A 17,429-nucleotide genomic window follows, 5' to 3' on the forward strand; every position below is an offset into this window, starting at 1 on the left:
CCACCTGAAGACAAAGACCTGCTAATGCTGCATACTAATGAGCCTGCATACTCACTGAGCCACAACAAAGAATGCAAAGACAACACACACACACATATATATATATATATATATTACTACAGAATTGGTTCAGAGTTGGAAACATCTTGAAAAAAAGTGTATTTTTCCACAAACTGTGTATGCTTGCAAATTGTATAATATCCAAGGTAAACATTTCTAGTAATTGTGCAGTTAATTCTCATTCGTATTTTCAGAAAGTTTTGGATTATGTAGGCTATCCTCTCCCCAAATTTGTCACTAATAAAACACAAAAATAATTTAAAGAGAAGGCTTATATTGACCTTTTTAGATTTTGTTTGCACCTTGTAAATTAGGTTTTGATGTGGCAGTAGCCTACAAACTTTATAATCTATCCAAAACGAAATGTTGTCTTTCATATTTCGTCTGTAACATATCGTCTTTTATAATATAGCCTATATTAGGGCATAAATGTTAATTTGCAGTTTAATATGTTGCTTATACAAAGACATTTTATTTCAACGTATTCAGTCGATTTTTACTCATCTCAGTGGGCAATAGATATTTCATTCACACACACAGACATGCGCGAGCTGTAGGCCTAGGCTAGTAAACAAACGCATGCATATATGGCATATGCCGTTCATTCATTCAAACACAGAAACGCGATTCAAATTTAAACAGTCTTTTGCGGATTACAGACACCATTTAATATCACGATTAGAACAAAGCACTCACTGATGATCTGCAGCTGGATCCGTTGTTAGGCTACTCCAGCACGTTTGAGGTAAAATTTCCAGGATTATCACGATATTATTATTCCTCACAGCGAGTGTGTTTTCCAGCTGTTGTGGGCGTTGACTGGTTTGCATTGCATGTGTTGCTTCAGATCTGCGTTTGAATAGCGGCGCGCTCTCGATGGGCGTGTCACATTAGCAGAGTAATGAGGTGCCAGAACGATAATGAGCACGGCTGATCTCTCGCGCTTTTTATATAGATTACATAAACAGAGAATATTTGTTTTAGTTTTGAATTAGATCATTTAAAACTACACACTTAAATGTTTATAGAGATATATAGCTCATGTCTGAGTGAATAGTATTCGCTGAGTTTTGTTTAAATTTAGAGACGTGCTTCAGAAAAAAAGTTCACGGAGACGGAGAGGCATAAAGCACTCCCTGTTTACTTTCTTTATTTTACAAAAGCACAATGTTTTATTTCGATTGTAAGTGGACACATAAAAAAGTAGACATTTAACAGCTTATTTTTTCATATTTCTTAAGTCTGTATGACCAAAACCGACGAAGTATTTTAGGTCTATTTTGCTGCTATGTAAAAAAAAACGAGAAAAACGCGCCCGCGCGTTTGCCGACCTCAGAGGGTTAAAGGGCACCTATTATGGAATTTTGAAATGTACCTTTCATGTAGTGTGTAACATAGATCTAAGTGAACACAAACATCCTGCAAAGTTTGAAATATGAAAGTGCACCGTATATAAAGTTATTGTCTTTCAAAAGTAAGAGTCGACTCTGAATCATTTTTATGAATCGTTAGAAGACCGAAGCTTTTTCTCTGACTAGATGACGTCAAGTTATTTGAATACGACACGCCCACTTATTGCGCTCCAAGGCCAGCAGGGAAACATCATGGCGACGAGACGCTGTGTTCTGAAGTGTGGCTCAAAAGCAAACTTTTTTCATCTGCCCAAGGAGGAGCATTTGAAGACTAAGTGGCTACAATTCATATATACAACTATACCACAGAAGTATAGTCTGAGCTTGTGCTTTGTTCGCGCCATTTTGAAGACGATTGCTTTTTAAATGCAATCAAACTTGGATTCGCGAGCCGACAGATATTGAAGGAAGGTTAATTTCTAAGTGTATTTGCATCAGCTTCCTCCTCCGTATCACAACCTGTAAGTGTTATTAATAATTGTTGCTTTTATGTTTTATGTAGCATGCTAATAATTATTATTTTGTTTGTTGTGTAAGCACCGTTTAGCTTCTAGGTCTTCAATGGCAATTGTATTGAGATATGTGAAGTGTTTGTCGTTGTTTTCGGAGTTGTCTTAAAGAATAGAATAATACCTCGTAGTAACGTAACTGCTTTTTTTTTGTAAACGTTATGTTTATGCATCGGGCTAATGCAAACAAAGACTGATTGTGCTTTTACAATATGAACTCTGGGCTATGCTCGCTAACATAACATTAAATTCTTTATCTTATTTTTTGTTTTTTACTACAAACTACAAAGCAGTGGACTATAATCATTATTATAACACGATTTAATTGATAAAAGCATCATTGTACTCCGTGTTAAACAATAAGTATTATCTCTGTAAACACTGCTGGGTCATCTGACCAATCACAGATTAGCGTCACGCAAAGGAGGGGTTTGGAAAAACGAGTCATTGAACGAATCATTTGGGAGTCGGTGAGCAAATCAGGTAAAAATAAATGCATATTATACGACAACAAAAGTGTTTTTTGACATTGCATGCACGTAAAACTGTTGTTGGGGACTCCCTAAACAACATTAGGAACATTTTAAATGTCATAATAGGTGCCCTTTAAAGGAGCTAGGAGACTTAATCCACCCAGACCTCCCACAGTTCCTATTTGGGACCTTTCCACGGTGCTGGACGCCATGAAGGGTTCTCCTTTCGAGCCTCTTCAGGAGATTGATATGAAACACCTGTCGCTCAAGACGGTGTTTCTCCTGGCTCTCGCTTCAGTGAAGCGCGTTGGGGACTTACACGCGCTCTTAGTGAGCGCGTCGTGCATGGAATTTGGGCTTAATGACTCCAGAGTCGTGCTCAAACCTAAGCATGGTTATGTTCCAAAATCCCTAAACACACCGTTTAGGGCGCAGGTTATTTCCCTGTCTGCCCTTCCGGTCATCGGGGATAGTATGGACGAAAATTTCATCTGCCCGGTGAGGGCATTGAGAGCTTACGTGTCGCGCTCGTCTGCTTTCAGACAGACAGAGCAGCTTTTCGTTTCGTTTAGTGGGCGTCTCAAGGGATTGGCCACTTCGAAACAGAGCCTATCCAGATGGATAGTGGACGCTATAGCTCTAGCGTACGCATCCAAAGGCATTCAGTGCCCTTTGGGTGTTAGGGCGCACTCCACGAGAAGTATGGCTTCTTCGTGGGCTTGGTCGAGTGGGATTGCCTTACAGGATATTTGTATGGCGGCAGGCTGGGCCTCACCGTCTACATTTATCAGGTTTTATAACCTCGAGGTACCCGCCTTACAGGCCAAGATATTTTCGGTTTAAATAACCGTATTTGTTAGACTGACTTTTCAGTCGTCTATTATGGCATCATTATGCTGAACTGCTAAGCGCAGTTAATTATGTACTGATCTGCTAAGCGCAGTTAATTATGTACTGATCTGCTAAGCGCAGTCGTCTCTATACTGATCTGCTAAATGCAGTCACTTTTGTGGGAGATGGTGGTTAGAACCCACCTCTTTCAGGATTCTCTGTGAGTCCTACAGGTGATTATGTACTATATGAGCCCCAGCTCAGTGCTCTGGGTCTATGGTGTCGGATCACTGCACACACAGCGTATTACAGGGTGTTCCCCAATGCGTTGCTACGACAACGCAGTACGAGAGTATCCCTCGTAAGAGAACGTACTCGGTTACTGACGTAACCTCGGTTCTCTCTAGAGAGAGGAACGAGTACTGCGTTTCTTGCCGTGTATGCGCTCTGGTTGTTTCGCTTTAAAAATCAGATGGTATCAAAAGCAAAAGATGGTATACATTTTTGAAAATTGCAACAACAGAGAAATAGGTCGATAATTACAAAACAGATGTTTGTCGCCACCTTTATACAATGGGAGAACTTTTGATATTTTCATTTGAGTTGGGAATATACCAGTTTTAAAAGATTGATTGAAAATATATGTAAATGGATAAATAACATTTTCAATAATATTTTTAACCATAAACATATCAAACCCATCATTATCAATTTACTTTTTATTCTTGCAGTCTTTCACTATTTTCAATATTTCATCTTTATTAGTTGGGATTAAAAAGAATGAATTTGGACTTTCATATGTGTTTGGAATGGGTACAATTTTCTTTGCTAAATTATTGCCTATATTTACAAAATAATCATTAAACTCTTTAACTATTTCCTCTGTACGATGTATTGTATGGTTGTCTTTATTTAAAGTAATTATCTATATTGCTGTGTTTTTTATGTATTAAATCATTAAGTACCTTCCATGTTCCCTGAATGTTTTGTCTATGTTGTATCAACAATTTTGTGTAGTAATCTTTCTTACTATTTCTAATTATATTAACTAGTTTATTCTTATATGTTTTATATTTGCTTTCAGCATCTTGAGTTCTGGAATGTATAAATTTCCTGTATAATAAATTGTTCTTCTTGCAGGACTTTATAATTCCTTTAGTAAACCACGGTTTCTGCATATTACATTTATATGTTATCGTTTTAAATGGGCAGCATTTATTATAAATTTCTAATAATCTCTCCCAAAAAAATACCATAAGCTTCATTTGGATTTTCATAACTATAAATCTCATCCCAGTTACACTTATTTAATTCCATTTGCAGTGTTTCAATTGCTTCAGATGTTCTATGTCTCACTGTTCTTGAATATATAGTTGGACCTAATGGTGGTTTAAACACATTTTGAAAACATGCAAAGACAGGCAGGTGGTCACTAATATCGGTCATTAGAATACCTCCATCAATTTTACCAATGTCATTTGAAAATATATTATCAATTAATGTTGCTGATACTGTTGTTATTCTTGTTGGCTTTGCTATTACTGGGAATAATGTACTATTATAAAAGGCATTAATAAATTCTGTGGTCTTCTTATGTCCACCTGGATTAAGCAGGTCAACATTAAAGTCACCACATACAATATTTGTCTTATTTCCATTTGAATTGAACATGTTCCCTACAAACTTATTAAAAATATCCAATGATGAACCTGGTGTTCTATATATACAACAAACAATTATATTCTTTTGTTTTTCCATACAAATCTCAACAGTATCACATTCTAATATATTTTCAATAGTGATTGACATACTAGCCATTATATTACATTGCAGACTTGAGTCCACATAAAGAGCAACTCCACCTCCTCTCCTATCTTTCCTATTCATTACAAACATTTGATATCCCTCTAATTCTACCTCTGCTGTGTGAATTTGTCTTTGTCCAACCATGTTTCAGAAACAGCTACAACACTAAATTTTGGAAGCAGGTTCAAAAAGTCTTTGATTTTTGAAAAGTTACTCCACAAACTTCTACTATTTAAATGTATTATACAGAAAAGGCATGTTTCATATTCACTCCTCTCTTAAACTGTTCTTCCATATAATAGTGACAATTTGGCTGACTACACAAATATTTGTCCGGATCAATATCTCTTTCAACGTCATACTTACTAAAATTTGTATAATCTATCTCGACACCTAGATGTAATATATTGTCATCATCCATATTACACATACTGCCATTTATAAAAAAATAAACTAATGTAACAAAAACAAACATAAACTAAACTAAATATTCTACAAGTCCGTACGATAGTCCTCATGTCCAACAACAAAAGAAGTAAATCTTCATAAAGTTCATCACTCATTTTTGCAAAGAAAATTGTAATCTTCTTATCCTGAAAAGTGGTCTGATCGACGGTATTGAATAGGTATCTCATACAGTTTGCAATTAGAGTTACTTGAACTGTTCCAAGTCCTTTGTTTCCCTTACTGTGATCACCTTTGAATCTTCTGGCAACCCATTTGTACGGACAAAAACACGACCATTTCTGGTCCATGTCGCCTGTATCTTCTTTTGTTTCCACAAACTCCTCGCTTGTCTTGCAATATCTGCATTCTTTCTGGTAAGGTGTTCATTGATGTACACGCCACTTCCCCTTAGCTTGCGTCCTTGTCGCAGTAAGTCATCCTTGCGCTTTCTGTTCGCAAAGCGAATTACTATCGCTCGGATTGGCAGGCTTTTGCTTACTGGGAAGCAGGTGACAAGCCGATATATCCTTCATGTCAATGGTGATGTCCTTTTTTGCAAGAAAAGTTTCCACTTGTTGCTCCAGTGTTTGCAGCTCCTCTACCGGTGCGTCTTCCCCCTCCATAGCGCGCCCAGTGCCAGCTGCAGCTACTCGGGCATAACTTCGGTGCTTTGTTTCCAATCCACTAATGATTACTTCGTCTACTCGCATATACTGTTCTAGGTCATCAATTCTTCTCTCTAGCCCATTTATGACCTCATCCTTCTCCGAAAGAAGTACTTTTAGATTCTTCACTTCATCCAACAGCGTCACTATCTTAGCTTGCTGCTACGTCAGGGTGAAGATGTCTTTAGACATAGAATTTAGCGATCTCTTAATTTCTTCCAACTCATGGTTTACTTCCACTTGTGGATCTATTCTCTTAGGCGGCATGTTTGATCCAGTTGAACATCAATAAATGACAATTTTAGATCGGTTTACTTCATCAGTTTGCATCAAGCTTAACTCAACCTGAATGAGCCATCTCTATCGTTTGGTGTAGTTATGCAATGCTAAAAAAAATCCACTAGATGGCCAGTAAACACTGAGCAGTGTTAATTTAACACTGGGGATTTTGCTGTGTACAGAAAATGTCTTGCACAAAATTAATTCAAGCACTTTCAAGGACCTGCATCTATGTCTGTTTATTTTCAAAACCTTTCCAGGGCCTTGAAATCTTTTTTTCATAAACTTTCAAGGATTTCAAGGACCAGTGGAACCCGAGGATTTTGTTGCCTCTCTTGATGGAGCATTGAAAGAGCACCTTGACAGTGCTACTGTATTTAAGGGAACGCCAAAAACTATACAGAACGAGCTACTGGATTGTATGTTGTCTGTTACAAGAGAAAAAATAATCAAAGAAGTCCAGACAAGTGATTTTTTATCAGTGATTTCATTTCTGCCTGACATGGTCTTTGATTGAAAGTCCAAACGGATACTGTACGTAAAGCAAGATTAAACATTGATTCAATGTTGATTTAGTGTTGGTTTACTATCTGGGTTATTAGCTTTATTAATTACAGTAATGCTGATAATACAGCATGATATCCAGCAGTGTTTGTGACAAACATACCGTGAAGAGTTTTAAAAACATGTTGAGCATCTACTGTATCGTTCAGACACACACAGACATCAACAATCAGCATATGCAACTCAATGCTGACAATCAGCAAAAAGCTTCATGCCGCAATGCATGCTGGATACCAGCATAGTTCAAAGCTCATCCGTTGCTCCCAGCATGCAATGCGGCATGAACATATTATGCAGCTAATTTGTCGTAGTATTTCCTTTTATTTTTGCTGTTGTTTCTGTTGTGACTGTAGTAGCTTGTTTTGTGATGTTCAGAGTATATATGTGTTCCTTGGTTTGTTTGTTGTTTTTTGCTTCAAGTTTTTAATAAACTGCTTTTGCATATAGATCCTCACCTCAATTACACTACTTTGTCCCCAGCAAAATTATAGAAGATCTTACTGACAGACACTTAAGGCCTGAGTATGGCCATTATTTTATGGACAAATTAGGTCCTTATTATCAGTTTAGTGTTTCAGTTAAGATATTTTTGCTAATGTTTAATTGACCTTAAGACACAGAATAGACGGATTACTCTTCAACTTACTGTTTCAAACTAACTTTTTACATTAGTGCTGATTTATATTCCACCAGGAACAGGAACAAGGAAATGTTGACCAGGAAATATTGCCTCTGCTATATATAATGGCATCCAGGAGAGAACATTAGCGGCAGATGTGTTTATGCATTTATGCATATAATGTGTCAATAAATTACTGACTCATTCACTTCAGTGACAATTATGCTGAGATCAAGATCTTTTAATGCAAACATAAAATTCCCAATGTTCAGTAATGTGTTCTAATCAATGTCCTTGAATGTAACTGGATTACAAATGCAAAGTTGTCTGTGCATTGACGTGTTTAAATGAATAGATGTGCATATTATTAACATAACTGCATGAAGAAGTATAAAAGAAAAAGATCAACTTTATTCAAATAGACAAAAGTTCATCCATCCATTTTGTAAACCACTTGCCACGGTGCCTATGGACAGTCAGGATCAGCACACCATACATTCTGAATCACGACTGCCTTTACTTTCCGTTCACTTGTGTCACTGAGCTCTGGAAGATTTTGTTGGGTTTTTTCATGACTGTTACTACAAGTGCTGAGGAAGGTCAGGAACACCGGTATGAATACGATGCCATGGACGGCCCCAAAGAGAATGACTAAGAACATGATTTTGAAGAAGGTCCTGAAGATGTAGCTTTTAGCAGCCGCGAGCACCACCACCCCTGCGATAGTGGACACGGCACCCTGAATGATGGGATAGCCCAGTTTAGTGATGGCATCCACGGCTTTCTCATTCACTGAGGATTTTTCACTTGAGACAAAAGCATAGGATATGTGAGCAGAGAAGTCGACAGAAAACCCGATACAGATAACAAGATTAATCATAGACACAGAGTCTAAACTAACATCCCATAATGCCATGAAACCGGCCACTCCCACGATGACCGACGCGATGGCAAAGGTCACCCAGAGAGAGCAAAGAGGGTTTGGGATCAACAGGAGGGAAATTACTAACATTACACACGTAGCAACCACTATATTCTGGATTGTATTACTGACGATGACGGCGTATTGGTCGAAATAGATGAATGCAGGGTGGTACACTATCAGATCAACGGGTGTCTGAAACTTCCCACATTGTTCTGCGGTTTCTCTAAATACATCCAGCATGTTCTTCTCATCGATCGCTGTACGGATGTTCACAGTCTGAATAAACATACGTGATGCATGAATTTGATTGTTAGTGAAATTAACATCTTGACTAAAACCAGACAGATTAAGAAATGCAGTTAAATGGCGTTTGAATTGTGTTTCAGTGTCTAAACTGAAACTTGCATTCGGTCCAAACTTCATGTATTCACTAAGCCAAGAAATCGGCAAAATGCTTGAATTTGCCACTGTCAGATTTTTAAATGTTTCCAAACACAAGTCAAGATTTTCACGAGCAGTTGGGTTCCAGTACTGAAAGTGTTCATCCTTTATAACCAACATGACATTGGGCCCAAAGGCAGAGAAGAATTCATCTTCTTTGTCATAGTAACTACCAACATACGAGCCGTCTGCTGCTAAATGCTTCAGATCTAGACCTTCCTGCATCTGGAAGCATCCATAGATGCTGGCGGCCAAATACCCGGCATAGATCAGACACACGAGCGCCTTAACCCACACTCTTGTTAAGAAAGGGCCGTAGTAGTTTTTAAAGAATGAATCTATTGGCATTTCAAATTCCTTATCTGTGTTTTCATCATACGCCCCACCAACACAACAGCCTCCATCATCACCAGTGGCTTCTGGGACTTTCATGCAGGTCAGCCAGTGTCTGTTGCCTTTCTCTCTCCTACCATTCAGTGCGAGACACGCGCCAAAGAAGGTGATGTTGAAGATGTAGCAGAACAGAAGAGCTGTGCTGGTGTACATGCAGAAGGACTGGACTGAGCGGAAGGGCGTCATGAGACCGATGTAGAAAGCCAGCACATCTGTCAGCGTGGTGATAGTGATGGACACGCCGGCCTCTTTATACGTCTCTGCTAAACGAATCTCCACGGCTTTATGAACTTCAGTCTTCTGCCAGCAGGAGATCATAATGAACATGTCATCAACACCAACACCTGGAGGAAAGCAGAGAGGTGAGCCTGTGAACATCAGCTGTGAGACACCTAAGGTGAGGAAATTAATGACATTTACCCAGAATCAGAAAGGGCGCTGTGGCCACGGTCATGGCAAACGGCATCCCACAGAAGAGCAGGAGACCAAAGCCGGCCAACACGGCCATCCCAGTGGAGACCACACCGAACGCAGCCACCCACACCTTCGTCCTGACACAGTCTAACCTGAGGAAGAGGACATGCTATAGAGATCAATCACATCGCTAGTGACAGAAACATGTGCTTATGTGATTATTTCAATTAATCGTGATACCTCAAACAAGACAGGATTGAAATGGTAATGGCCAGGAAATACGTAACCGAGAAGAGGGGGATGACAGAGTCTGAATTGCTCTCAAACTCATTCTGTCTTGATATGGATGTAAAGTAAGACAAATGGACCTGTAGAAAATCAACACGAAACACAGTTCAGTATAGTTACTGAATACATGAATGTGTTGCATTGTGGTGAAGCACAGTGAAGAAAAAGTTAGGGCAAATTATGACAAGACATGAATAGCCTGGAGAAAAATCAAGAAAATGTACATCAATGTTGTTAATTTTATTAAAATATTGTTGTTCAAATTAATTTTGGTACTTGAGTTATAGTTATTGGAAATTATTTGATTAATGTCATTTGAGATACTTTTACACACACAATGGTCATCAGGTATCTGTATACATGTAGATATAACTCATAACTCACAATCATTTCCATGACTTACTGTTTTCCGCTCTGTAGAGTTTGAGAGGAGATTTAGAAAGCCATCAAGCCAGTTTTTCATCATCATCTTTTCTTCTTTTTCTTTCTTCTTCTCGTCTAAGAAATAAAAAAGCCTGACGGCTTTGGCACTGGTCAGCTCTGAGCTATTCGGCTCTACTCCGCCGATGGTTGTTCCCAAAAATGTGCGATTATTCATCGGATACGTTATGTTTGAAGAAAGTATTTCAGTAGCATTGTAATTTATAATGTCTAAAATTGCGTTTGACATGCACCTTCCCTTTGTTTTGGCACAGAGGTTTTCAAAAGTGTTTCCTGACGTTATACTTTTCACTTGTCTATCTAGCTCTATAATGTCATTAAAAGCTGCTTCAGTTAATATATTTTCTCTGTGCAAGCCTGTGATGATCAAAGAGGCATACGTGCCATCAGACGCAAGTCTTAGCTGAGAAAACTCTTCTGATTGTGGGAAGTTTTCCTCCACGATCGCCCTCTCCAACTTGGCAGGTCCATTGGCAGGCGTAAACTGGTCTTCAATATCATTTGCCTCCCTCTCGTGAAGAAAGATGAAACCAGGTCCAAGGGCAGCAGACACACATAGAGCAAATAAAATAAACACACATGGATGTCTACCAACAACACAACCGAGTTTTTCAAAGGCCAGAGACAGAGGCCTTTCGATGCAGTCTGTTTTACACTTCGTCATCCTCCATGCACGTTAACGGTCTACGGTGAATCTCTTGCTCTTCTGCAAAGCCCCAGAAACATCCTCCTTCAATGACTCAATGTTGTCATAACTTACTTATAGGCTGAGCTGAACACTGTTGCTCTTTAACAGATTAAAGTTACTCATTAGCAAACTTCCTTGTTGGCACCTGCCCTTTTCAATATTAAGGGATCGTAACGAGGATGTGGATACACAAAGTAAATTCTAGTCTTTAAAGAAATAATTGACTACAACACCCCGGGAATTCCCCCATCCAGAGAAATATTTGATTAAATTCAAAAGCTACATTAGCTAACCCAGATTCACTTCTACAGTAAGGGCAAAAGATGTGGGTCCAGTATAAAAATAGAAACACACATTACTACATTAAGCCAAGGCTGCAAAAAATATCTTACCTGCAGAAATGACAAGAGGGTATTTTGAAATCACACTCTCACACAACATGATAAGAGAATATTTTGATTTAAAAACATTAATATTTGACAGTTGTGATCCAGTGGTCTAATTGAGGGGGCACAATACAGAACTCAAATCAGTGTTTACAGAAAGCAACCCTCCCCCCTCTCTTTTGGACAGTGGATTCTCCTTTGCGTCTTATCGTGCTTCGACAGACATAAAACACTCAAACTTATTTATTAACCCTTTGGGGTTTGCTGGATTTTCTTCACATAGTGGCAAAATAGACTTAAAATACTCCATCATTTATGGTCATACAGACTAAAGAAATACATAATTGAAACTGTAAAAGGCCCTCTTACAATCAAAACAAAACATTGTGCTTTTGTAAAATAAAGAAATAAAACAGGCTGTGCTTTCTGCCTCTCTTTCTCGTGAACTTTTTTTCTAGAGCACGTCTCTAAACTTAAACAAAACTCAGCGAATACTTGTCACACAGACATGAGCAATATATCTTTATATTCTCTGTTTATGTTTATATAATGTACACTGTTAGACATTTCTGTAAATTACACAGTATTTAACTGTGAAATGAACTGTATTTTACTGTAGTACCGTTATACAGCATGTTGCTGTAATTTAAAGTTGCATTGTGGGAAATATCCCCTTGACCCAATTAAAATACAGTATTTTTAATTTACTGTAAAAAAATTAATAATAATTAGTGCGAAACCTGACCAATCACAGAAAAGCTTTTATTTCCCGCTTGGAGAAAGAAGAAAATGAAGACACAGATGCGAGAACCAGTCAGATGCAAAGGTGTGTACAAATATTCCTGCTTTTACTTTACATATTTAATATTTTTGTTTTAACTAAAAAAAGAAGAAGAAAATAAACGCTACCACTAACGACGCGCAGTCACCTCACACTTTTTGCTGTGGAGAGATTAGAGAGAGTTGTGGCGACACTCTGTGCAAACATTCATATTTCTTTCCCTTTTCTGAACGTTTTACTGTCAAAATGTGGACATTAACCCTCTGGGGACCGCAAACGCGCTGGCGCGTTTTGCTAGTTTTTTTTTAAATAGCAGCAAAATAGATTTAAAATACTCTGTCATTTTTGGTCATACAGACTTAGGAAATATGACAAAATAAACTTTTAAATGTCTACTTTTTTATGTGTCCATTTACAATCAAAATAAAACATTGTGCTTTTGTAAAATAAAGAAAATAAACAGGGTGTGCTTTCTGCCTCTCCGTCTCCGTGAACTTTTTTTCTAATGCACGTCTGTAAACATAAACAAAACTCAGCGAATACTATTCACTCAGACATGAGCTATATATCTTTATAATCATTTAAGTGTGTATTTTTAAATTATATAATTCAAAACTAAAACAAATGTTCTCTGTTTATGTAATCTATATAAAAAGAGCAAGTTCTCATTTCAGCTCATTATAGCTCTTTGTCTATTAATGTGACCACGCCCACGGAGAGCGCACGCCATTCGAACGCAAATGATCTGAGGCAATACACAAGTTTTTGAGCTGTTTCCGCTCTACTTGCTGAACTCCTCCCGTCGATGCAATCCACTTCCGTTCTGGCGGGCTGGGTTTGTTTTGCTAGCTAGCTCCGTTGTGCCGACAGATCACTGATATCCCAGTGACAAAGAGGATATTAAAATTACAATTACAACATGAAGAAAAGTGGTTCGGGAACGACGTGTGCGGTAGTTGGTTGCAAAAACTCGAGAAAGCACCTGAACGAGTGGTTAGATAGAGAGTGCTACGACCACAAACCGTGGTCTGTTGTGATGATGATTGTGTGTCTGCGTGTGAGTGCAATGTTGTAGTACACATTTTTCCATTGTGATGTTTGTAGTGAGAGGACTCTATGCCTGCATTAATTTTGCTCCATCCATGTTTTCTCTTCCCCTTTTTAGATGCTCCTGAAACCTGTCAGCCTGTCTGTGAGGCCGAGCCTGCTACACCAAAATTTCGAGATGCCCAGACCCAATGGGAGGATCCGTCACATATTGATCACATTTACTGTTCAACAACACAGTCTGTTAAAGTAGACAAGGCCACACAGTGCGAGGCAGAAATGGGTCCTACTGTGACCAGCACCACGGTCATTGATGATGCTAGGTCCCGGCTGTATACAGGAGTGCTTATGGTTCAATTCTTCACCCTGGTGACGGTGTTGTTGCCTTTCAGTAAGCCATCAATTACCCTTCCTGTTGTTGACCAAATACTTATGACCTTGATGAAACTAAAACTAAACCTAATATTAGGAAATATTGCTCACCGCTTCAATGTGTCTACATCCATGGCAAGCATTGTGATTAGTCACTGGATTGACGTGATGGGTGAACAGTTCAAAGTCCTGATCCCCTGGCTTCCAAGAGAGACCATTCGTGCCACCATGCCCTTGTTGTTTCAGAGGAACTACCCTCGAACCACCTGCATCATTGACTGTGCCGAAAGTGCCATGCAGAGAGCCACAAACCACGACTCAAGGAGTGACACTTTCAGCCAGTATAAATCACATACACTGTGAAATATCTCGTCGCTGTGGCCCCTAATGGGCCAATCATGTTTATATCTGATGCCTATGCTGGCAGAAGCAGTGATAAGTTCATCACCATGGACAGTGGGTTCCTAGACTATCTGAGGGCTGGTGATGAGGTCATTGCGGACCGTGGGTTCACCATTCGAGACTTGCTTTCACCTAGAGGCGCAATCAGTTGACCAATGAGGAAACGACTCACACCAAGGCGAGTAGCCGATGTTCGCATACATGTGGAAAGAGCAATCCAGAGACTGAAGGCGTTTAAGATTTTATCCCAGACTGTTCCCATCAGCATGGCACCGAAACTGGACAACATCTTAACCATCTGTGCTGGCCTAGTTAACCTGAAGAGTCCACCGATCAGTGAGGTTTAGAATCTTGCCCTGTGTCCCTGTCTACCAACACCCAGCCATGTTGTTCATTAAATACAGATAAACACAACAAATACTGCGTGCATTGTATTTTTTAATATTATATATTAATATTTTCATAGTGATGTAATTGTGTGGGCTGCTTTTGTATTTTACTTTTTAATACCTGTTAAGATTAAACACGCAATTGTCACAGGTCGGGGGGGTCAAGGCAGACTGCACCCACCCCTGAAACCCAGGACCAGGAGCGTGCCAAAGACCAAGCAGACAAATGAATAAAAGTTAACAAGGTTTATTGAATAAAATTAATTAAAAAGTCTTGATTATGCTTCTGTGTCCCCCAACCAGAGCGGGACCAGACCTCGGACCCCCAGGAAGGCGTGGAGTTTTCTTCACGGCAGCTCGTGCCCGGACGTGACAACTAGGGGAGGAGGAAGTCGGCCACCGGCCCGACGAACAGGTAAGTATCCAGGTAAGTAAAACTTCTCAAGACGTCTAGCGGAGCGCGGTCCCATGACGGAGGAGGGCCTTCCCTTGGACAGACAGATGAGTATCCAGATGCGTATACCTCTTCACGACGCGGGACAGAATCTCGTGATCGAGGAGGATCTTCCGCTGGGCAGACAGGTAAGTATCCAGGTAAGCCAACCTTCTTGGACCGTCGAACGATCAGGACGTGGACAGTGCGGGAGCTGGTGGCCAGAAAGAATCTTCTACCAGACATGTGAATATCTAAGCGTGTATACCTTTGTTTGGGCACAGAGCGGGACAGAGTCTCGTGATCGTGGAGGATCTTGCGCCAGACAGACAGGTCAGTATCCAGGTAAGCCAACCCTCTTGGACCATCGAACGACCAGGACGTGGCCGGTGTGGAAACTGGTGGCCAGAAAAGAATCTTCTACCATACAGGTGAATATCCAAGCACGTGTACCTTTATTTGAGCGCGGAGGATCTTCCTTCAAGCAGACCTCCCATACAGGACCTTGGCGGGGGACGGCTTCTACTAAGCAGACGGAGTGAACAGTTCAGGTGCATACATTTTCTCTTCAATACAGTGACAAGAGCTTACGGCTGGGGGGTGCTTCTGTCAAGCTGACGAGGGAATATTTCTAATGTCCGTCTCTCCTTCCAGCAGGCATCACGTAAAGGAACCTGGTCGGAGAGATTCTTCTATTTGCACAGACAGAGTAAGTTATATGAGCGTACGCAGCATTCCAACATGTAAGGATAATTATTCACATAAGACACCTGGAGTCCTTCTTCAGTGACAGTGATGAAATCTCAAGATGGTGAGTACACGGCGGTCAGTATATATATATTCCCCACACACTGCAACCTCACTTCAAGCATATACTGTGCAAACACATCAATTCAGGCACTGCATATCCACTCTCCCTCTCTCAGTGCAATAAGGCCAGCACTCACCCAACGATCGTTCCTTCCACTGTCGTGCTGAATCGAGTCTCATCCAATAGCGAGGAGATTTGGGTGCCTCCTTACTGACACGGGGGACAGAGCGTCCTCGCCGCTTGCCCACACTCGGAAGAAGAGAACAGGAGTTCAATGATCGCTCAATCCACCCACTCTCAAGTGACACGACACTCGTGATCAATACACTTCACAACTGTACATCCGTCTCGGTGCAGGTGCATACATTCAACAAGACCCAAGATCATACTAATCTCCCTTCCAATGATGATGGCGTTCTCCAGTCTTCACTTGATTCCCATATCTCACTCTCTTTCCATCCCTTGACGTCTTCACTCGTGTTCACTCAATCGCCGTTGCACCCTTCACACAGCCGAACAGCCGAGCCCCCGCAACACTCTTCAGATACCTCCACATAGTGATGTGACATTTGAACCGAGGCGTCGGAGCTTGTGTCGAGAAAAAATGGGCGTGCCAGATGAAGCCGCGATTCGAGGCTTGTGTTGTTAACGTGAAAATCACGTGACTCATGACAAACGAGGCCTCGGTTTGTGTGGATACGTCATCGGTTCGTTCTGAGTGTCGCTTCCAGATAAAGGGGGTTTGAAACTCGCGCCACCCTCTGGGTGTTGTCAGGAGTAGTAGAAGCATGTGTAGTAGTGTCAGAGTAAGAGCGTTAGCTCTCATTGTCATTATTGTGTCATATATGTGCTAGGGCTGTATATTATTGAATTATATCAGGTTAGAAAAGCTATAGTAAATTGTTATTATTAATTATAGTAGCTATATTATAGGGAGTAGCTATATTATTAATATATTAATTAACCTAGATAAGATTATTTGGATTGGATTTTTGGATCTGGACTGGACTGCTTTTTGATTCGGATTGCCCTTTTTGATGTGTTTGCTTGTTGTTACTTTTCCTGGTAATGGAGCCAGCAAGGAAGAGGAAATCCTCCCCTGTCTGGGCTCAACAGAAGCATCAGTATCCTCATTTATTCCCGCTGGCACTGGCATTTTTATGTTCCCCTGAATCCTCTGTTCCTTGTGAAAGGATATTTTCCAAGGCTGGAAAGGTTTTGTCCAAGAAGAGGAATTGTCTAAACCCCAACACACTTGAAAAAAATCTGTTTCTCAATAAAAATCAATGGTAATCCTACCTTCACCCACCCCAAACTGCAAACTCCTCTATATCCACAGTCCCATAAGCACAACACTGCACTAAAACTTTAACCATTCACGGCACAAAACCTCCCAGAAACAATTCTTAACTTTTCCCACCCCAGACTATTCTGTTGCAGTTTACTTTATTACACTCCCTCCCTCCCTCGTTTCACTTTTGTTGTTCATACTGGCACTATCCAAACAATTTATGAATAATTAATGAATTGTGTGTGTGACAGTTGTTTCTGCA

The 17,429-nt window shown here is 40.1% G+C and overlaps 1 protein-coding gene across 1 annotated transcript; it reads right to left on the reverse strand.

Moving 5' to 3' along the window:
• Positions 1-7,973: 7,973 nt before the first annotated feature.
• Positions 7,974-11,529, reverse strand: LOC306988349 (patched domain-containing protein 3-like). Its single transcript, XM_079593286.1, has 4 exons — positions 10,530-11,529; positions 10,079-10,206; positions 9,845-9,990; positions 7,974-9,768 (listed from the first exon to the last, which is right to left on the reverse strand). Exons 1-4 carry the CDS (start codon positions 11,229-11,231, stop codon positions 8,132-8,134), a joined length of 2,613 nt encoding a protein of 870 aa, XP_079449412.1. The 5' UTR covers positions 11,232-11,529; the 3' UTR covers positions 7,974-8,131.
• Between the last annotated feature and the right edge of the window lie 5,900 nt (positions 11,530-17,429).

The sequence above is a fragment of the Phoxinus phoxinus genome, assembly GCF_949152265.1.
Source record: "Phoxinus phoxinus genome assembly, chromosome: 20".
NCBI classification, from domain to species: domain Eukaryota; kingdom Metazoa; phylum Chordata; class Actinopteri; order Cypriniformes; family Leuciscidae; genus Phoxinus; species Phoxinus phoxinus.

Excerpts from the sequence above, each read along its gene's own strand:
- LOC306988349 (XM_079593286.1), bottom strand. The coding sequence starts at position 11,231 with ATGACGAAGTGTAAAACAGACTGCATCGAAAGGCCTCTGTCTCTGGCC. Across the intron at positions 10,207-10,529 it reads ACTCTACAGAGCGGAAAACA|GTCCATTTGTCTTACTTTAC; the intron begins GTAAGTCATGGA and ends GATTTTCTACAG. Across the intron at positions 9,991-10,078 it reads TCAATCCTGTCTTGTTTGAG|GTTAGACTGTGTCAGGACGA; the intron begins GTATCACGATTA and ends CCTCTTCCTCAG.